The 23,214-nt window shown below is 39.4% G+C and overlaps 1 protein-coding gene across 3 annotated transcripts in view; it reads left to right on the forward strand.

Moving 5' to 3' along the window:
* MYO19 (myosin XIX) overlaps positions 1-23,214 on the forward strand; it is a 45,719-nt gene that overhangs the window by 2,616 nt on the left and 19,889 nt on the right. For 2 of the 3 annotated variants that reach the window (XR_015733130.1, XM_034434584.3), the window contains exons 2-14: positions 4,051-4,186; positions 5,087-5,235; positions 13,159-13,272; positions 13,564-13,696; positions 14,924-14,993; positions 16,501-16,603; positions 17,989-18,085; positions 19,203-19,279; positions 19,882-19,972; positions 20,735-20,906; positions 21,992-22,065; positions 22,416-22,537; positions 22,665-22,778. Coding sequence is in view for 2 of the 3 variants with exons in the window: in XM_034434584.3 (XP_034290475.2) it covers positions 4,051-4,186; positions 5,087-5,235; positions 13,159-13,272; positions 13,564-13,696; positions 14,924-14,993; positions 16,501-16,603; positions 17,989-18,085; positions 19,203-19,279; positions 19,882-19,972; positions 20,735-20,906; positions 21,992-22,065; positions 22,416-22,537; positions 22,665-22,778 (1,452 nt within the window). In the remaining variant the exon portion in view is untranslated. The remainder of the gene's footprint in view (positions 1-4,050; positions 4,187-5,086; positions 5,236-13,158; positions 13,273-13,563; positions 13,697-14,923; positions 14,994-16,500; positions 16,604-17,988; positions 18,086-19,202; positions 19,280-19,881; positions 19,973-20,734; positions 20,907-21,991; positions 22,066-22,415; positions 22,538-22,664; positions 22,779-23,214) is intronic. The other variant, XM_034434586.2, reaches the window with a different exon arrangement.

Genomic DNA, 23,214 nt, shown 5'->3' on the forward strand with positions numbered 1-23,214 from the left:
CACTATGCTGATTAATGGTTAATACTATTAAGATTTCCAAAATTAGCACTTTTCCAGGATTTGCTCAGCACATGCAACCATAAACATTGTTTCCTATGTTTTATCATATTTATATGTATACTGTGAGCTTATGCACCAGAGACAAGTTCCTTGTGTGCCTGATTACACTTGCCCAATAAAGAATTCTATTCTGTCCTGTCCTGTCCTGTCCTGTCCTGTCCTGTCCTGTCCTATCCTATCCTATCCTATCCTATCCTATCCTATCCTATCCTATCCTATCCTATCCTATCGAATTATAATAAACATTACTTGGTTCTTACATAGCTCTAAGCTGGAAACTCTGATATACAAAATGGAATGTTTAATTCAATTATGGCTTATATGTCTTGTTTCTTACCTACTTACTTGCTTAAAAATGGCAATGCAATGCAAAAATGGACCATCAAGATCTTTGTGAGCATTTTCTCCTGGCAAATTTGCAGAGAATTTAATGCTTGCCTAATAATAATAACAACTGACCTTGCCTTGGCACAAAAGCTAACAGAGTTAGAACCAATTAGCTTTTGTAGGTGAGACTTGAAGGACTACCGGTATAATTAGACTTCTTTTTCTTCTGTTCAATTGTGCCCAATTCTCAGAGACTACCCTGCAGTTTTCTTGGTAAGATTTTTCAGAAGTTATTTGCCATTGTTTACTCCTAGGGCTGAGAGAAAATGACTGGCCCAAGGTCACCCAGCTGGCTTTGTGTCCAAAGCAGAACTAGAACTCACGTTCTCCTAGTTTCTAACCTCCTTTATGCGGAAGGAGGAAAACTGCTTCTAGGCAGATACCGGTATAAGATTTCTATGAAAAGAAACAGTTGTTTTTCTACTGCCTTTTCTGCTTAAAATATATGGTAGTAATAATGGTTTCATTATAATAATGTTAGAAAGAAACTAATATAAATTGTATTATTGTACAATATAATTCTTTGTGAAGTTGAGGGAAGAAGCTTAATAGAGAAAATAACAGGAGGTGAAATATAAACCTACTCTATGCATTAATAAGCAAGTATCTAGTGTAGTTTAAAAGCTATGATCTGCCAGTTGCTTCGAAGTGGGATGAAGCTAGCAATCAAAAAGCATGTTTTCAGACTTTTTTCCCCCCCTTGTCCTCATAAAACTTTCCACAGACCACACCCATGCAAAATTGTTCTGACTCTTTTTTCCCTTCAGGCATTCCTCCTCTCTCTGCTAATGTGCGTATAACAATCTGGAAACAGATCTCTTGTACTGGAGAAAAATTATTGGATTATCTTCAACTCTGGCAGTCCACAACAGTAGCAGTGTGTGTTGTATATTTTGTAAACAGCTGCTTCACAGGTTTCAGGTTAGGAAGAACATGCAAAGGTCCTTCCTTTCATAGCACTTACCAAATACATTGAAGATTTGGAAGAAAATTAAAAGTAAATACAATTTATCTGCCAGAAACACACACAAGAAAAAAACCTGCAGGTTTGAAAAAGCCTGATGGAGTAATTTTGATGATTAATCCACAATTAAAACTAAAATTGTTATTAACAGATGAAAATGGTAGGTATGTGGTAGTTGAAATCAAAATGCAAGGAATTAAATATTATACAGGTAGTCCTTGACGTATGACCACAATTATGCCAAAATCTCTGTTGCTAAGTGAGACAGTTTTGCCCCATTTTATGACCTGTCTTGCCACAGTTGCCAAGTGAATTAATGTAGTTGTTTGGTTAGTAACCCAGTTGTTAAATGAATCTGGCTTTCCCATTGACTTTACTTGTCAGAAGGTCGTAAAAGGGGATCACATGACCCCAGGATACTGCAACCCTCATAAAGTGTCTGAATTTTGACGACGTGATCATGTGGATGCTACAATAATCGTAGGTCATGTCACTTTTTTCAGTGCCCTTTAGTTTAGTTTAGTTTACTTTGTCATTGTACCTTGTACAACGAAATTAAATGCCATCTTGTGTACATTATAACTATAAAAATAAAACACAAACACACATCCGTCACATTCACATGCGTTAATATTACACTATACAGTAGAATTCAATATAGTGACTGCCCTGGGATAGAAGCTGTTTTTCAGCCTATTTGTCCTTGTTTTTATTTTCCTGTACCACCTGCCAGATGGTAATAGTTCAAAAAAAGGATGCCCAGGATGAGTTGGATCTTTAAGAATGTTTTGAACTTTCTTTTGAGCTTGTAACTTTGAATGGTCACTTTGCAACTATACAACACTATGGACTGTTGTAAGTTGAGGACTACCTGTAAATTGTTAGTCTTTACATACCAAATGATGACAAGGGTTCATGCAATTAGTGCCTAATGAAACCATACAAATTTTACTAGTGGATGCCTCAGAGCTCTGTTTCTCTTCTCATCTTCTCTGAGCTGAAGAAGCTTCTTGGATGAAAAGAGAAATGTCTTCAAAGAAAAACAAGAAAGTCCAGTTGCCTCTTGAAAAAAAAAACTTTGGGACAGAGCTCTAAGGTCAGAACTGAAGAAGCTTCTTGGATGAGAAGCATCTTTGGGGCAACTATGACCTGGATGACTGAGAATCTCCATAGACCTTTAGAGTCCTGTATGAATCAATTTATCAATCCAATTCATTCCAATTACTGTATGAATCCGTTGGATTTCTTTTGAAGCTTGGCTCAAGGCTCATGATTTAATTAGGGCATCCGTCAGAGCCCTGACAGCTACATTTTTCTAAACCAGAATGCAGTTTGATTTACTGTGATTCGTGAACCTATTAATTGCAGAAAGGCAAATAATGTTGCATGTGTCATGATGTCACACACATGTAGATGTCATGATGCATATGATTTCATTGTACCAAATTCCTTTGTCAACAAACCTTTAAACTGAGGGTTTAATAACAACAGTTAATCTTGAACTTACAACCATTCATTTAGAGAGCGTTTGAAGTTACCTCAGCATTGAAAAAGGTGATTTATGACCATTTTTCACATTTACAACTGTTATAGCAACCCCATGCTCACCTGATCAAAATTCAGATTTTTTGCTAACTGTTTATGACGGTTGCAGTGTCCCAGGATCACCTTTTGTAACCCTTCTGACAGGCAAAGTCAGTGAGGAAGTCAGTGTTATTTGCTTACTAAACAACTGCAGTGATTCACTTAGCAATCGTGGCAACAAAGGTCATAAAATGGAGCAAAACTCACTTAACTGTCTTGCTTAGCAATGGAAATTTTGGGCTCCGTTGTGGTCATAAGTTGAGGACTACCTGTATTGCAATGCTGAGCACCCATTTACGTGAGATAGCATGGACCCAGAAGGGCAAAATTCATGTAAAATGAAAAAGATAGAAATCACACCAGAAGGCAAATCTCACAAGGTTTCATGGCAGAAATGCGGATTTTTTTTTAAAAAAAAAATACTGGTAATGTTTTAAATTTAGGTTCCTGTAGATCAGTGGTTCTCAACCTGTGGGTCGGGACCCCTTTGGGGGTCAAATGACCCTTTCACAGGGGTCACCTAGGACCATTGGAAAACACATATTTTCAATGGTTTTAGGAATAATTTTATTGTTGGGTGTCACCACAACATGAGGAACTGTATTAAAGGGTCCCAGCATTAGGAAGGTTGAGAACCACTGCTGTAGATGATATCCTGAAGTGTTTGGAATAATATCTCTCTTACATTAGTCTCTTAATTCAGGGATGAAATCCAGCAGGCTCTGACAGGTTCTGGAGAACCGGTAGCAGCAATTTTGAGTAGTTTGGAGAACTGGCAAATACCATCTCTGGCTGGCCCCAGAGTGGGGTGGGAATGGAGATTTTGTAATATCCTTCCCCCAGGAGGGGGGAGGGAATGGAGATTTTGCAATATCCTTCCCCCACGAGTGTGGAGGGAATGGGGATTTTGCAGTATCCTTCCCCTGGATTGGGGAGGGAATGGAGATTTTGCAGTATCCTTTCCCTGCCACGCCCAGCAAGCCATGCCCACAGAACTGGTAGTAAAAAAAAATTGGATTTCACCACTATCTTAATTCTTCTATCTCTGCTTTTAGGCTAATGGCTTCACCGCCCATCACAATGGGGACGATAACTCTTTGGACAAAGAAGTTGAATCTTTTCTGAGTGACCAACAACAATTCTCTTGCATCAGTGACCTTACCAAAGTGAATCCTGTAACCACCACAACTGGTAAGAGTTCAAACTCTCTTAAAGAAAACAATTTGCTTCAGAGCTACTCCTTTTTCACACACACACAATTGGGTTACTTGCCTGTTCATGAAAATTTTTCTCTCACTTGAAATCAACAGTCAGTTTGCAGTATAGATTGTATCGCCTTTAATATAATTTGATTTAATAGGCTCAATTGAGGTGAGGAGTTGCCTCTTGTAACATCAGAGATATTCGTCATTTCAACAATAACATCATGCAAAAATGACAGGTAGTCCTTGACTTACCACCACAAGCCCAGAATTTTTGTTGCTAAGTAAGACATTTGTTAAGTGAGTTTAGCCCCATTTTTACAACCTTTAATTTAGTTGTTAAGTGAATCACTGCAGCTTTTAAGTTAGTAATATGGTTGTTAAGTGAATCTGGCTTCCCCCGTTGAGTTTGCTTATCAGAAAGTCGCAAAAGGGATTCACATGACCCTGGGACACTGCACCTGTCATAAATATGAACCAGTGGCCAAACATCTGGATTTTGATCATGCGACCATGGGGATGTTGCAACGGTCGTAAGTGTGAAAAATGGTCATAAGTCTCATTTTTCAGTGCCTTTGTAACTTTGAATGGTTGCTAAATGAACTGTTGTAAGTTGAGGATTATCTATATGCCTTTGTGCATAACGCCACTATTTGATATTATGAATTTATACACATGAACATCAACTCCAAAATTCCCAAGCCAACTTGGCAATTGCTGGGGAATTGAAGCTCGCGAAGTCCAATGTGAAATCAGCTTTGTCTGCCCAAAAAGACATTAGCAGACGAGGCAGAGACTTACTGTTCTGTATTTTGAAAATGGTAACTAAAGTAGATCGTTCAAAAGAGAACGGGTAGTAAATATTGACAAAACATTCTGCTATCTTTAGTTCTGAAGTGTCTGCAAGCAAGATATGCTATCGATGTCTTTTATACCAAAGCGGGGTGCAGCCTTGTGGCCATCAACCCCTTCCGTCCAGTTCAGTCTCTCTACTCACAAGAGCTCATGAAAGAATACCACGCTGTTGCTCGTCTTCAGGTGAGTGGGTATGCCGAAGTGGCTGATTGCTGCCTTTCTGAAAAACCAAACTTTAGTTACTGTATGTTAGAGTAATGCTTTTCAATCTTGGCAACTCTAATATGCCTTCTAAGCTTAGTGGTTTTCTTGCAGACGTTTCATTACCAAACTAGGTAACGTCATCAGCTCTAGCATTGGACCCCACAGTTCAACAAAATATTCTCTTCTATCAGTCAAAGATGTGCAGAGTTCCGGTTTGCGAGCTTCGGCGACGGCGGTGACTTTTTAAAGACCGCCAGCCCCGCCGCCTGTAGAGCCGCCCCGCGAACGAGGTGCGGCTCGAAAACTCCGAAATCTTGAAGATTGCAGGAGCAGAGACAGCAGGGTACAGGTTGAGCCCCTGTAACCCCCCCAGGGAATTGCTTCTGGGGGTGAAAACAGGTGTGGCTCCCTTCCAACCTGCGGAGACTCCGGGCGGCGTGGGACGATTCTGCCTTCAGCAGAACAAGCCGGCAGCAGCAAACTTTTAAAGTGAGAGGAATTAATTTTAACAAACAGCGGAAATATCAACTTGAATCCAGAAACTTGAAAACTGCAAGTATTGGTGCTTTGTTGACTTTTTAAATCAAAAGAGAAAGTGAGCGAGTGAAAGTGATTTGAAAAAAAATGGCGTCCAGCGTTTGAGTTAACGAGCTAGTGAAAGTGGATTTGTGAAGCCTCCCTGCTTTGCTACAAAGTTGTAAAATTGCTACAAAGTTGCTCTATCTAAAGAAAAAATTTCTTTTGCTAAAATTTGACTTTGCTTTATTCTAGTTCCACCTGATTAAATCTGGGGGACTTCTTTAGAAGTTTCTGTGGAAGAGGGAAAGGAAAAAGAACTTCCCTCTTCAAAAAAACTAGCTTACGTGGCACGATGGCTTCAAAGAAGCAGGAAGGGAAGGCATCAGTGGGGGGATCCCCCACACATAAACATCAAACGCAACTTCCCCCTGCTCAACAGTTACAAACTCAGAAAAAAGAATTTGATGTGGCAGATTTAAAAGAATTTATTTCTAAAACTTTGGATGATAAATTTCAAGAATCACAACAGGAGATAGATGATAAACTTCAAAAATCACATCAGGAGATAGATGATAAACTTCAAAAATCACATCAGGAATTTTTGCAGGAAATTAATGAAGTTAAAGACATGGTGAAACAGAATCAAATTATGGTGACCAAAAAAATATCAGAAGTGGCGTCTGGCCTGGCAGATTTTATTGGGAAAGTTGATTTTAAAGTTGAAGAATTTAAATCAGAAGTTAATGTTAGGATGAAAGATAATGACTATAAAATTGATGAAGTTGACAATAAAATGCAGAGAATTGAAGATGAGATTGTTATGATACAATTCCGGGCGATGGAATTTGCCATACGGCTTCGGGGAATTCAAGAGGAGGAAAGACAGGACTTGAGACAAGTTTGCTCTGAAGCCCTGGCTAAGATTTTACAAGTTAATCCTGATTTGGTATTTCATAAAATAGATAAAATTTACAGAGTGAACTCTTGGGTGGCCAGGCAAAGACAATTACCCAGAGATGTGGTCATATACTTTACTGAGAGAGAAATTAGAAATGATATCCTGCAAAAATCTTTTCACACTTCTATACAAGTGGGGGGCTCACGGCTTGTAATTTTTAAAGAATTACCTCCTAAAATGCTGAAAGCTAGAAAAGAATTTGATTTTCTTGTTAAGGAATTGAAAAATTTACAGATACCCTTCCGGTGGGATGCACCAGCTGGGGTAATTTTCAGATATAAGGGAGAAGGATATCGGTTGAATACCGTGGAGAAGGCGCAACACTTTTACAGTACTATTCTTAAGGAAAGAACACCATCTCCACGTACATCTACAGTTTTGGAGATTAAGGAGAGTGAAGAGAGGCAATTGAAAGAACAGTCTAAGCAGGAATTAGAAAACGTGCAAGGTGCAGAAGGAGGTATTCTGAGTGAGCCATTGCTGGATTCTTCTCCAATTTTGGATTTGATTCAGTTGACTGAAGTTAAAGATCAACGTATAACTAGAGCTCAATCCAAGCTACTTAAACAAAAGCAACAACAACAACAGGAAAGACAAGACAAGAAGGCAGTTAAGAGCACTGCACAAGAGATTGGCGCTATGGGAGGAGCGAGATCGAAGCTCTCGGATGAACTTCAAGCATATTGCTCTGCGCTCCAGAAAGAGGCTAATGACCTTTAAGTGTTTATCTTGGAATGTCAATGGGTTGAATTCAGCACAGAAAAGGAAAAAATTATTTACATATTTGAAACAATTTAATAATGATATAATATGTTTACAAGAAACGCATATTACAACTCAAGATCAAAAATATTTGATAAACTCAAAACTAGGAGTACATTATATATCTTCAACTTCGCAGAAAAAGAATGGTGTGGTTATTTATGTAAATAAAAAATTAACAGCAAAAGTTATAGAAGTAGATCAAGATGGTAGATTTGTAGCAATTGAATTGTTTACAGCAAATGGGCAAATTCTTTTGATTGGAATTTATGCTCCCAACCAACAACAGGATTATTTTTACAAGATGTTACATACTAAAATATTGCAATGGGACTACAGATCTATTTTAATTATGGGAGATTGGAATGGAGTAATTGATTCTAAATTAGATAAAAAGAGCTTGGCAAAGTCTAGAATTAGATTACCACAGACCTTTTTTGATATGAAAGAAGATATGGAACTAAAAGATGTTTGGAGAATACATAATCCAAATGAATTGGATTACACTTTTTTTTCTGATAGACATAGATCCTTTTCTAGGATTGATTTTATCTTGTTGTCAAATGATCTACTTGTTAAGACAAAAAGAACAAAGATTTTTCCAAGAACTTTGACTGATCATAGTCCTGTATGGATAGAAATCGAGATGGATAAGGTTGAGAGACGTTCTTGGAGATTAAATGAGAATTTGTTTAGATATGAAAAAAATATAATAGAACTTAAAAAGCATTTGAAAGAATTTTTTGAAATAAATTTGAATAAAGGTACCCCAGTTGAAATTGTTTGGGATGCAAGTAAAGCTTATATGAGAGGGGTACTTATCTACATGAATTCTAAACATAGACTGTTCCGACAAAAGAAAAGATCTGAGTTGGAAATGGAAATAAAGAATAAAGAACAGTTACTTATTAAAAACCCAACAGATGAAAGAATACGAAGTGCTATAAAACTTTTGAAAGACCAATTCCAAATGCTTATGGCGGAACAAGTTGCAACAAGCTTACAATATGCGAAGCATAATACATTTTGCAATGCTAATAAACCGGGCAGATGGTTGGCCTACACATTGAGGAAAAAACAAAGTATGCGGACTATTGACAGTATCGATATTGGAGGGAAAGAAATTTTTCAACAAAAATTAATTAAAGAAGCTTTTGTGGATTATTATACTAAACTATATGCTAAAGAAGAGGTGCAGAATGGACTTATAGAAAAATATTTAAAGGATAAGAGAGTTACAAAAATTACTGATCAACAAAAGGAAAGAATGAATTATCTTATAACAGAGGAGGAGATAATAGTAGCAATTAAACAGCTAAAAACAGCTAAAGCTCCTGGCACGGATGGTTTGACTGCAGTGTATTACAAAACTTTACAAGCTGAAATGGTGGGACAACTTAGAGATTTATTTTGCAATATTCAACAAGGGGGTAAAATACCCCCATCCTGGACAACTGCTTATATATCTTTGATACCAAAGGAACAAGTTGGTCCTAAAAAACCAGAGAACTACAGACCAATATCTCTTTTGAACACAGACTATAAAATTTATGCGAAGGTATTAGCCAACAGGTTGATGCCAGTAATCCAAAAGGTGATTCATGAGGACCAAGCGGGATTTATTGAGGGCAGATACATGAAGGACAATGTAAGGCAAGTAATAGACTTATTGGAATATCTTGATAAGAATAAACAGATTTCTGCAGTGCTGGTCTTTTTGGATGCGGAGAAGGCCTTTGATAGAGTGGATTGGAATTTTCTACTAAAGACTTTAAAAAAGATGGGCTTTGGGGACCAATTTACACAGGCGATCTCAGCAATTTATCAAGAGCAAAAAGCACAGATTATTATTAATGGAAGTTTGACGACAGAGTTTAAAATTGAAAAAGGAACAAGACAGGGATGTCCGTTGTCCCCACTTTTATTTATTTTAACATTGGAAGTCTTGCTAAATACAATACGGGACTCAAAAATTTTGAAAGGTATAATGATAAGGCAAGAGGATTATAGAATAAAGGCATTTGCAGATGATCTGGTGGTTACCCTATCACAACCAATGGAATCAACAATCCTGATGAATGACATTATACAAGATTATGGTAGAGTTTCAGGTTTTAGACTGAATTCAAAAAAGACTAAAATGATAGTCAAAAATATGACACAAGATCGTAAACATGAGCTTGAAAGGAGGGCAGGTTTTGAAATTGTACCTAAGGTAAAATATCTTGGAGTTCAGGTTGCAGAATCAAATATGAAATTGTTTCAAAATAACTATGAGGTGTTGTGGCGAGAGGTTCAGAAAGACATGGAGACTTGGAAAAAGCTGCAACTGTCTTTACTTGGAAGAATAGCAGCAGTTAAGATGAACATGTTGCCAAGATTTCTGTTTTTGTTTCAAATGATTCCGGTGCTTAAAAGTGATAAACAACTGAAAGTTTGGCAAACTGGACTTAATAAGTTCGTCTGGAACGAGAAAAAGCCGAGAGTGAAATTGAAAATTATGCAAGATGTTCCAGAAAGAGGAGGCCTTAAACTTCCAAACCTACAGTTATATTATGATGCAGCAGCTTTAACTTTAACAAGTGATTGGTTTGGGGGTAAAAAGGCTGGAATATTGAATGCAGAAAGTTTTGATCTTGAATTTGGATGGCATGCTTACCTATTTTATGATGACAAAGTTGATAAAGTATTTAAAAGTCATATACTTAGAGACTCTTTGATGAGAGTTTGGAAGAAGCACCGACTCAAATGGGATTATAAAATACCGCTATGGCTGGATCTTGGTCATACCTTGTGGAATACAAATATAATGTCACTCGGGGGGGTTTTATACAAAGAGGTTCTTTTTACAGATGCGGGCAGATGGCAGTTGAAGACATTGCAGACACTGTTGGATGAAGGGATTAATTTAACCTGGTTACAATATAATCAATTACAATTGAGATGGAAAGAGGACCAAAAAACTGGTATTATGTTGCATGAGGAAGAATTGGTTAGACATATAAGAGAGAAAGGTCTAATGCATATTAAAAGGCTTTATAATGTTTTGCTAGAAAGGGATTCAGAAACGGAATTAGTTAAAGATTGCATGATTAAGTGGGCACAAAATTTTGAAGAACCAGTGATGTTGGAAACATGGGAAAAAATTTGGGTTCAGAATGTTAAATTTACACAGTCGCAGAATCTGAGGGAAAATTTTTATAAAATGTTTTATAGATGGCATTTAGATCCTAAAAAGTTGTCATGTATGTACCCTAATGTTCAGCCAAAATGTTGGAGATGTGAATGTTTGGATGCTACGTATTATCATGTTTGGTGGACCTGTAGGAAAGTTAAGGCTTTTTGGATAAAAATATGGTGGGTCATGCAGAACGTTTTGAAGAAAAAAATTCAATTTTCTCCACAATTGTTTTTATTGGGCATAGTTAAGGGTTTTACACGGGATGAAACAAAATTAATATTGTATATGATAACAGCAGCAAGATTGTTGATAGGTAAATATTGGAAGAATGAAGCTTTGCCTACTATCGAGGAATGGACTTCGAAGATGGCCAGTTTTGCAGAGATGGCGAAGATTTCAGCATATTTAAAAGATTGTTCACAAGAGACTTATGAATGGGAATGGAAAAGGTGGATAGAATATGTTCAGAACAAATACCAAATTAGAAAGTATCAAATAGCTTTTATTTGAAAACAATGTATTAGAAATATTTTAATATAAAGAGACAAAGAGGGAAAATTATATAGGGGGAGGGATGGGTTCAGGTATATATATCAGTGTTATTAGTTATGAGTACATAATAGGGAAGTCTGGGGGGGGGAGGGTTAGGGAGGGTTAGGGAGGACGGGAAGTTTGGGGAGGGAGGTGGGGGGGTGAAAAAAGGGGTGAAAATGTAATTGTAAAACTTTTGCAATAAAAAAAAAAAAAAAAAAGATGTGCAGAGTTCAACTCCCAGAATTCCGCAGCCAGCATAAAGCACTAAGCAGAACATGTGCTAGCGCAGTGATGGCTAACCTTTTTGCCGTCGTGTGCCAAAAGTGGGGGGAGTGCGGCGAGGTCGCCCATGTGTGTGCCCCTGCACATGCCCCCCCCCACTTTTAGCACATGATGGCACAGTGGGCCCGGTAGGCCTGTTTTTCACCCTCCACAGGCTCCAGAGGTTTTCTAGGAGCCCGGGGAGGGCGAAAACAGCCTTCCCCACCCTCCCGGAGGCCCTCCGGAGGCCGGAAACAGCCCGTTTCCCAACTTCTGGTAGGACAGAAAGGCCCAAAAATCAGCTGGCCAGCGCACACATGCGTGCTGGAGCTAAGCTCACGTGCCCACTGATACGGCTCCGTGTGCCACCTGCGGCACCCGTGCCATAGGTTCGCCATCACGGTGCTAGGGCATCATTGCACAAATTATGTAATTTGCAGTTGGTTTTACTTATTACAATATTTCACATGCTCAGTCTTTGTTTACTAGTTTGGCTGCTAAGTTTCAAAGTACCATATTTTTCGGAGTATAAGACGCACCAGAGTATAGGACACACCTACCTTTTTTGGTGAGGAAAAGAAGAAAAAGAAATCTCCCTCCGCCTCTGAGCAATTTTGCCTTGTTACAGCAAACACCCTGCTTTACTTTCATTTTCGTTTTCAGTATAGCTTGATTAGCACAAGGAAAAAAAAAATCTGCTCCAGCAATTTACCTCTTTGCAGCAAGCAGCAGAGGCCCTAGCAAAACAGCTGAGAGCAAAACAGCTGAGAGTCAGGAGGCTGATCCAATCAACTTGTGCTAATTAGGCTGTGCTGAAGCTGAAAGGAGCTGTTTTTTCTTGCTGTTTGCTTGCAAGGAGGTAACTGCTGGGAAGCAGAGGCCAAAGGGTGGGGGCCAGTGGGTGGGGAAGCTACATTCAGTGTATAAGACGCAACTAAATTTTCACCCCTTTTAGGGAAGAAAAAGGTGCGTCTTATACTCTGAAAAATACGGTAATTTTGCTGCATGGAATTTTACAATTGTTTTTTCTGATTTGTACGACACCTTGATACAGGCCTATAATAAAATATTGCTAGTACCCATATTTTAAAACAAAGCATTGGACTGAAGCTTTCTGTCATTTAATTTTTTGAAATATATTGGGGGAGACCAGTGAGAAGCAGTGCAGTGCATGGTGGAGGTGATGAGTTAGGAGTGAAAAGACCTAGCTTTTAGTGTTCTCTTAGGAATGAGTTCAGGTCAGTATTTTTTCTTAGCCCTAACAAACATAGACTCTCTGACAGGCCAACTAATAAACAAAACTACGCCAGCACAATGTGTATTGGTAGCTTCAGGGTAAGAAATCAGTGAGCACAATGTAAAAACAAGCAGATCTTGCGGTGTGGGAAGAATTCAAAGAAAGACTACAACTACTGTTGGAGATTAGAAGACAGGGCATTGGCAAGAACCAAGGCACATGAACAGGCCAACCCTGGCTTTAGTTAATTTTCCTATTCTGGTTCAGTCCACAGGGTTCATGTCCAGTTGTGTCCATGAGTTGTGTGTGTATCAAAACAGACAAGATGGCAATCCACCATCCATCCAGGATGCTACTGTTGAGTCCCTTTTGCTGAAAGGTTTCAGTCTGCCATTGAATTGCCTGTTTTCATTTTTCTTTCCAATTGCTTGTGTACTTTTTCTTCCTTAGGAATTAAAACCTCACATTTTCACGGTGGCAGAAGAAAGCTACCGAAATGTCCAGAGCCAGATTCCATTAGTCAATCAGTCCATAATTGTTAGCGGGGAAAGTGGTGCTGGTAAGGTAAGCTGAGATCTCTTTAAAACTGTTTTGGGGAAATTTTGCATGCTTCTTTCTGGTTGAATCAAACTATACATATGTGCAACCAGCAGATTTTTTGACCTGGCTTCAGAAGGTTGCCACTCTAACCCACTTTTCTGTGTTAGAAGTTAAGGCTTTGAGTTTCACCCTCTTCCAGTTTTGACTTGAATGGAATCAGTTTGTTCTTGCATCTGCATAACTGTACTGGATCAGGATTAAAGAGAGATTCCAGATCTTGTTAAAGATGGTGTTTGATTCAAGATCTGTTTCTAGACATGGACCTCCCGCTGCCTGATGAAGTTTTATGCCACTGTTGCAGCTTCATCTGACATCCCGGAAGGCAGTATAACAGTGGAGAGAATAGAGCAACGAGTGTTGGATTCCAATCCTGTCATGGAAGCTTTTGGTAAGTATGATCTTTTTAATAAACAAAATGTTTGCTCTAGGACAGGGGTCCCCAACCCTCAAGCCGAGGCCTGTTCAGAACTAGGCTGCATAAGCAGTGCGTGCCCGCCATTCACACAGAACCATCCATCCTCTCCTCCCACCGGTCTGCCAAGCCGACAAAGTTGGGGACCAATGCTCTAGCAAACGGAACAATCCAATTCAATTAAAAAATAAATCTGATCCAATGTTTCTCAATCTTGGCAACTTTAAGATAGGTGGACTTCAACTCCCAGAATTCCCCCTGCTGGCTGGAGAATTCTGGGAGTTGTAGTCCACCTGTCTTAAACTTGGCAAGGTTGAGAAACACTGATCTAGTCTGTTCAAACCGTTCCAGACCATAAATGTCCATAGCAAGCTATCAGAATAATCAGACGTGCATTATGATGTCATCTAACAAGCTTTATTCTTTTTGTACCTCTGCGCAATATTGTAATGTAAGGATAAATTTTGTAGTGCAGCCCGTTTTGCTGAGACACCTGTGAAAAACGGGCTGCAATACAAACTTTATGTTTATGTTACAATATTGTGCAGAGGTACAAAAAGAACAAAGCTTGTTAGATGAAACAAGAAGCGTTCTTCTTAGTTTAAAAATACTCCTCAAGGCGTAGTTCTTGCATGTAGTTTTTTCCAGCCGATTATGAAGTCAGACATACCCAACAAAAATTGTCTAAACACAGTCATGAATAAAAAAGTGTGACTGGCTTTCCACATTGCCCCAAGCTACATTTTGTAAAAAAAAACCAACAACAACCCACAACTGGTTGATTCACAAAAGGCACTAAATTATATAAAGGAGTGACCACATTTGGGGACCTTGAGGGCCACAAGATGTAAGGCAATTAAACTAATTGGATTTTTAAAAATTATAATAGTCCAGTTCTGAGCCTTGCATTACTTTCCTGCCTTGAATAGTGAGATGCTGCAACCTGTTTTCAGCATTATTAGCTAGATAGACTATAGAAGAAACAGGATCTTAGGCTACACACACACACACACACACACACACGCACACACACACACACACACAATTAAATCACAGCCAAGATTACACAGCATGTTATGTCAAATTCCCTTGCATGTTAGCATAATGCCCAATTTCTCTTTTACCTTAATTCATATTTCCTTTAACCTTTGTGATAGACATGTGTGTCTTGCATATTGCCAGTTTATTTTGTTAATTTCACAGGAAACGCATGCACCCTTCGGAATAACAACAGCAGCCGCTTTGGGAAATACATCCAACTTCACTTAAACAGGTATTGTCAATTCACTCACATAGTGATATTCTATTTTAATATTGCAATGATCAAGTTTCAGATTTAAGGTTAAAAAGATACATTCTCTTTTGAGTCCAGTTCACCTCCTGGTGATCTTAAGCATTTCTTCCACGACTTTTATTTTTATAATATATTTTATATATACTGTATTTATATATTTATAAATTTTTATACTGTATTTATATATATATATATTTGAAAAGTCAATGGATTTGAGCTCCAATCCAGTCTGAAACTTTGGAAAATATATTTGAAAGATGTCATACAGGCAGTCCCTGATTTATGACCCAGATTTCAACTGGATTGCTGGTTTTAAGTCATTACAGTCGTAAGTCAAGGGTCTCGTGATCAGACCTGATTTTATGACACTTTTTGCAGTGGTCATTAAGTGATTTGCTGTGGTTGTGAAGCAAATCCACAATCATTACATGGATGCTGCATTCATAAGTGTGAACCATTCTTCCAAACAGGTGTCTTTTGCCAGAAACCAGCAAAAAAAAAATAAATGCCAGAAACCAGCAAAAAAGTCACAAGTTATGGTCACATGATAGAGGCACATTGCATCTGATCATAAGGCACACTGATTGCCAAGTGCCCAAAATGTGGTCACATGACTGCCATGGGAGGAGTAAGTGGCACGACACTTCATAATTGTCATAAATGCTTTAGGGGCCATAAAGTAGCTGTTCCAGGCCTATAATACAGGTAGTCCTAACACGACCATAATTGAGCCCAAAATTTCTGTTGCTAAGTGAGACATTTGTTAAGTGAATTTTGTCCCATTTTACAACCTGTCTTGCCACAGGTTGTTAAGTGAATTATTGCAGTTGTTAAATTAGTAACATCCTCGTTAAGTGAATCTGGCTTCCCCATTGACTTGCTTGTCAGAAGGCCGCAAAAGAGCTTAGGACACAGGAACCGTCGTAGGTATGAATCTGTTGCCAAGCATCTGAATTTTGATCACATGATCATGGAGATGCTACCGAGGTCATAAGTGTGAAAAACGGTCCTTAGGTCACTTTTTTCAGTGCCGTGGAAACTTCAAATGGTCACTAAGTGAACTGTTTTAAGTCGAGGACTGTCTGTAATTTCAAACAGTCATTAAGCCACTAGTTGTAAATTGAGGACTCTGTATTCTGGGCAAGGATTTATGCATTGCATCCAGGGCTGGGATCAAAACAAGCAAGACAACCAATGCGGCATTAAGGTAGAAGGGTGGAGCTTGCATCATGCATTGCCATTTGCCATCCTGTCTACTTTGAATGCCCATCAAATATGTTGGAACTACATCTCCCAGAATCCTCAGCATTTGTGGCCATTGATTGGCATTCATGAAGTTATAATCCTTGCTTTTTGCTATCCATTGGGTTGGGAAAGCCTGTATGTGAAGAAAGGCCTTTTGGAATAGAACGGGAAATATAATTTTGCTGGTTTTCCACTGCTCTTAGAGAGCCTATGAATTTAATTTTAAACTGCCATTCTGCAGATCTCAGCTTTTAACAAGTGCTTCCGTTCAGACTTTTCTTCTGGAGAAAACAAGAGTTGCTTATCAAGCCCCTCAGGAAAGGAATTTCCATATTTTTTACCAGGTTTGTATCTCTATTGTGTTTATTTAACATAAATCAATTACTTCGTTTTTAAAAATTTGTATGCATATAAAGACACTTAAAATTAGTTCTGCTTTGTTGCTGAGGGTCTCAGTATGAGTAATATCCTTTTTTTTCAGTGGAATAACCAGTTTGCTTCAATTGTTTGGGGGAAAATAGGAGGGAGGAATATTAGATTTATTCACTGTCTTGTGTACACACACACACACACACAAACACACACACACACACACACACACACACACACACAGGTAGTCCTCAACTTACGACCACAATGGAGCCCAAAACAGGTTGCTAAGTGAGAAATTTGTTATGTGAATTTTGCCCCATTTTACAATTTTTCTTGCCAAGTTTGTTAAATGAACCAATGCAGTTATTAAATAAGTAATACAGCTGTAATTTTGAACGGTCACTAAGTGAACTGTTGTAAGTCGAGGACTACCTGTACCTACTCAGAACAGCTTACACCCTGCGAGGATGCCTTTAACACCACCAGACAAAAACACCCGCCTATCCCGGATCCTTGGGAAGGACTTGATAGGTGGACAAAAATACTGCCTCCAGTCTAAGCTTCTGGCGAATTGTGCGACCAACCATAATATGCCAGCAAAGTCAAGATTCTTTGAACTGAGCCTGACTTCTAGGAACATTGCAAATTTAGCCATTCAAGGGATGCAAAAGAGAGTTGCCATTGTCTTCTTTCCATAATTTCCCAATTTATCCTGTAATCCTGGGATTTCTTTATGATCTCCCATCCAAGTACTAACCAGATTCATTCCTTCTCAGCTGTAAGTTTAGTTACTAGATGCCTATGAATTCTTTGTCTAATGGTTAAACCTATGCTGGCTGGAAAATTCTGGGAGTTTTAAATCCACAAGTCTTAAAGCTGCCAAGTTTGAAGACCTCTGGGTTAAACCATAGTTGCTTTTAAATATTGATCCTGTTGCCATCATTGTGTTAAACTCATTTAATAATCTAGTTTCTGAATTCTCTCAATACAAGTATGCCTGATTTAATATTAACTTTGGGTGCAGAGGGTAGTATGTTATACAGCTGGTTTGGTTTGGTTTGTTTCCAGCTTAGCCGGTATTGGCTGACCTAAAAAAAATGAAAAAGTTTCAGTTCTGGTTAGACTTTGGACAGGAGGCCACCAGGAGATCCCAGAAATGTAAGCTAGAAGTTGCCATGTGCCCAAATTCAACTTAAGCAAGACGATCATCACTGTACAAATTCAGTAAATGTGTTAATTCGGTAAGCACATTCAGCAGGTTCTGTAAATGCAGCTGTATGAGGATGACAGTCAGTACCTAGGACACCAGTGTAGGTTTGAGGGAAATTGCCAAGCTGTTTTTCTTTTTACTTTCCAGATTGCAAAGGGAGCCACGCAGGATGAGCGCCGAGAATGGGATCTTCTGGAGACTGCGCGTTTCTGTTGGCTTCCAAATTCTGAAGAGACTCTAGAAGGTAGCATTTGGAAACCCAGACCTTTAGGCTTTTTTTAAAGAAACGGAGGAGATTGACTGTACGCCTACATAAATAGAATTTAATGTAATTAATATAATTTCCTTAAGATGAATTGCTGTTGCAGAAAAGGCGACTAGATGAAAACTGCTGGAGCAAATTCTGAGGCTAGCATTCAAACAAAGATAAGGACAAAATCCTATGGTGAACTCCTATGCCTTTTATTAAAAAACTCTCAGTCCTATTCATTTGAAAGGATTTTTACATACCGTGTTTCCCCGAAAATAAGACATCCCCTGGTAATAAGCCCAATTGGGCTTTTGACCGCATGCGCTAAAATAAGCTCCCTCCCCTCCGAAGATAAGCCCTCCTCAAAAATATTTAAACACATGTGGAACCGGTCCCCATTTCCTCTGGTTAGGGTTAGGGAGACAGAGCTGGAAATCAGGTAAGACAGCAAGAGGAGCCCCGTCTTGCTCCATGCGCCCCAAAATAATAAGACCTCCCCAAAAATAAGGCCAAGCACTTATTTCAGGGTTCAAAAAGACAGGATCTTATTTTTGGGAAAACACAGTAATTTCTGAGGCACTTCAATAGGATTATTTAATTGGAATTTAGTCCCCAGCAAGCCCTGAGATTTTGGTTTGGTTTTAGAAAATTTATTTATTCAGAAAATGTATATGGCTGCCCAACTCACTCTTGGTGACCCCGGACAGCTATTGGGGATGAAACCCCAACACAAAAACCAATAATCTCTCCCCACCCATCCCCACTTCTCTCAGTACTGCCTGGATGTACAACATGAGGATTTCCAAATTTCGAAGTTTAATGTGAGAAGTAGGGAAAATACTTTTAAGTACAAGAAAAGTGACAATATTTTCTTTCTTTCTATCATGAAAGAGAAAATAAATTTGCTTTTGTCCCATCCATTCTGTTCTTGGACTTCAGCAGTTTGGCCTAATTCAGTACCAGTGCATGTTAACTCAAGGCTGTTGGTTCAGTTGTCGCAACAAATCATCGTTAGGCCTTACAAATCATGATTTGGGACTACATTAGAGCCACCTGATCTTCAGGAGAAAAGAGAGAACCTCCATCTAACGAATGTCTCTTTGCCTTGTAGAAGACTGCTTTGATGTCACTCGGGAGGCCATGACCCACCTGGGTATTGACAGTTTCACCCAGAATAATGTTTTTAAGGTCAGTTAAACCTTGGCTCAATAGCAGTTGGATTGAGTGATAGGATTTGTCAGGCCACCTAATCAGCACGTATTGATCAGTGGTGAAATTGATTTTTTTTTTACTACCGGTTCTGTGGGCGTGGCTTGGTGGGCATGGCAGGGGAAAGATACTGTAACAGTAACAGAGTTGGAAGGGACCTTGCAGGTCATCTAGTCCAACCCCCTGTCCAAGCATCTGCCTCTACTCTCTCCCCACACCTGGGGGAAGGATACTGCAAAATCCCCATTCCCACCCTACTCTGGGGCTAGCCAGAAGTGGTATTTGCTGGTTCTCCAAACTACTAAAAATTTCCGCTACTGGTTCTCCAGAACCTGCTGGATTTCACCCCTGGTATTGATCTCTGAGGGTGATTTAGCATATCCTGAATTTCAACAGCCTGGCTTCATGCCATTTTTGTCTGTGTTCTTTGGGTTTCTTTTCAAATGGATTTATTTTCAAATCTTCTGCTGGTCATTTTCCAGTAAACTCAGTTTCTGAGTATGGATCCTTGTTCATCCCAAAAACATCACCCATACAGAATACAGAGAAACCAACTAGCTTGCAATCTCTCTTTGTTACAGATACTAGCTGGTCTTCTCCATTTGGGCAATATTCAGTTCTGCGAGTCAGAAGATGAGGCACAACTCTGTGAGTTAGAAGACCTGGCCAAAGGTGAGCTGCCCAAGAGCCAGTCCTCCAATCTCAAAACAATCTGGTTTCAGCTTTGCCGAATCATGGTTTAAATCATGGCTGAAGATGATGTAAAACCAGCCATTTGGATCTTATTCAGCAAAGTACATCATAATACAGGTAGTCCTTGACTTACAACAGTTCATTTTGTGACCATTCAAAGTTAATGGCACTGAAAAAAGTGACTTATGACCATTTTTCACACTTATGACCGTTGCAGCATCCCTATGGTCATGTGATTTACATTTGGATGCTTGACAACTGACTCAGGTTTATGACGGTTGCAGCATCCCAGAGTCCTTCTGACAAGCCAAGCCAATGGGGAAACCAGATTCACTTAACAACCATGTTACTAATTTAAGAACTGCAGTGATTCACTTAACAACTGTGGCGAGGAAAGTTGTAAAATGGAGCAAACTCACTTAACAAATTTCTCACTTACCAACATAAATTTTGGGCTCAGTTGTGGTCATAAGTTGAGGACTAACTGTATAACATAGGAACCCAGTTGGCTATCCAACAGATCTTTGTATCTGTATAAATTGTGTGTATGTGTGTGAGTATAGTGGCTGACTTAGAAAATTTTAGGATGGATAGTCGTTTTCCCATTTCATATTTCTCAACCACCCCTAGATCAAGCCAATATATTCTCCTAAGCTTTATACTGTAGAGCAGAAATTTAGCTAGGCTATTTTAAGAAAATAGTGGCTGATTTTTTTTTTTTAATGATTCTTTTAAAACAAGGCTTTGCAGAGACTGCTTCCCGGCTTTTAAGAGTGCCTGGGGAGCAGTTGTTGGACACACTCAGGATCCGGACGATAACCGCTGGGAGACAACGGCAGGTGTTCAGGAAGCCTTGCCTCAAGGCAGAGTGTGAAACAAGGAGGGACTGCCTGGCCAAGGTGATTTATGCCAGGTAAGTCCTTATACCAGCATGGTTGCCTGGAATTCTGAGAACTGAAGTCCATACATTTTCAAGTTGTCAGGGTTGAAAAACACTGCCTTAGATACTTCATAAAAGCATCAAATGTTCATCAGATGTCCTTAAAAGTCTATGTTTTCCTTCCTCGTATCACATTTTAAGATGCCGTGTATCTTTCTGATTTTAGCTGATAGATCTCAGTTTGTGCATCTCTCGCTATTCTATTCCTTAATATCTCATTTTCTCAATGAGGCCCCCCCAGAGGGTAAGCTAACCTGGAAGGAAAAGCATAATCTTCATGACTGATTATTAGCTTTGGATTGGGCCTTCAGTCCTGTTTATGACACCCGCCTACAACTGAGCCAGCCATGTGCAGCAGCTGCCAAAAAAGCCAACACAATTCTAGGCTGCATAAACAGAGGGATAGAATCAAGATCACGTGAAGTGTTGATACCACTTTATAAGGCCTTGGGGAGGCCACACTTGGAATACTGCATCCAGTTTTAGTCGACACAAAGTAAAAAAGATGTGGAGACTCTAGAAAGAGTGCAGAGAAGAGCAACAAAGATGATTAGGGGACTGGAGGCTAAAACCTATGAAGAACGGTTACAGGAACTGGGCATGCCTAGTTTAATGAAAAGGAGGACTAGGGGAGACATGATAGCAGTCTTCCAATATCTCAGGGGCTGCCCCAAAGAAGAGGGAGTCGAACTATTCTCCAAAGCACCTGAGGGCAGGACAAGAAGCAAAGGGTGGAAACTAATCAAGGAGAGAAGCAACTTAGAAATAAGGAGAAATTTCCTGACAGTGAGAACAATTAATCAGTGGAACAACTTGCCTCCAGAAGTTGTGAATGTTCCAACACTGGAAGTTTTTAAGATGTTGGATAACCATTTGTCTGAAGTAGTGTAGGATTTCCTGGCTGGGCAGGGGGTTGGACTAGAAGACCTCCAAGGTCCCTTCCAACTCTGTTATTCTATTTCTTACTCAGTATTTGTATATCCAGCTTTTTTGTTGTTATGTAAAAGCATATCTGCTTCTGCTGATTAGAGTGATACAGTTTTTCATCTTTCTTGCAGGATCTTTGACTGGCTGGTGTCTGTGATCAACGAAAGCATCTGTGCCTCAAATTCCGTGTGGAACAACTTCATAGGTAATATTTGGGGCCATCTTGGGTACATAACTGCTGGCAGAAATAGTTAGAATCTGCATTAAATAATTTTCTGTACATTAAAGCTTCTGCGGTCTGGGAATCACCCAGTTTCTTTCAGGGTGCTGATTATTGCCTTTAAATGGTTTGGGATGAGGCTACAGGTAATCCTCGATTTACAACCACAATTGAGCCCAAAATTTCTGTTGCTAAGCAAGGCAGTTGTTAAGTGAGTTTTCCCCCATTTTACAACATTTTTTTGCCACAGTTGTCAAGGGAACCACTGCAGTTGTTAAGTGAAACGTGGTCATTAAGAGAACCTGGCTTCCCCGTTGACTTTGCTTCACCTCCAGGTCTACTAGATGTTTACGGTTTTGAATCTTTTGTGGAAAACCACTTGGAACAGCTCTGCATCAACTATGCCAATGAGAAACTGCAGCAGCATTTTGTCGGCCATTTTCTAAAGGCTCAACAGGTAATTGCTAGTGAATTTTCTCCAAGGATTCTTCTGCAAGTATCAGTTGTTGTGTCCCAGGGACTTTGGACAAATTAAAATTATCTTCTCCCTCCTCTCTTTATTTTCCTGATTTCGATTCCTCCAGGAAGAATATGCCGAGGAAAGTCTTGAATGGTCCTTTGTAAACTACCAAGATAATCAAACCTGTCTGGACGCCATTGAGGGGAATCCTGTTAGCATCTTCTCCTTGCTTAATGAGGTGGGTCCAAAGCTTTCCTTTCTTCCCTTTCAAATAAAGTCCATTCAATCATAATCAGTAAGTCAATACCAATGTAATACAAGACATAAGGGAAAAAAGGAATGTAAAAGGCATAAAGGAATGCCTGATTTAAAGACCACAGCATTGTCCCAAAGGTGCTTTTTCAAGAGGCCACTGGACTTTCTTTTTTTTTCCTTGAAGATCGTTCACTTCTCATCCAAGAAACTTCAGCTCTGGCTGGATGGTGGGGAATGGAAATATTTATACTCCTTGCAGACAGCTGGTCATTTGCATCCTTTTGGAGAGTTGTTGAGGCCACCTGGAGGTTTATCTGTGTCCTCAGGGTTACCTGAGTGAGGCAAATGGGTGTGGAGACTTCTTGGAACTGCCAAAAGGATTGTGTTGTAAACAGGAGATGGGTGGTGTCGTATCTCTC

Source organism: Pantherophis guttatus, chromosome 1 (genome assembly GCF_059756535.1).
Source record: "Pantherophis guttatus breed Tessera chromosome 1, ASM5975653v1, whole genome shotgun sequence".
Classification (NCBI taxonomy): domain Eukaryota; kingdom Metazoa; phylum Chordata; class Lepidosauria; order Squamata; family Colubridae; genus Pantherophis; species Pantherophis guttatus.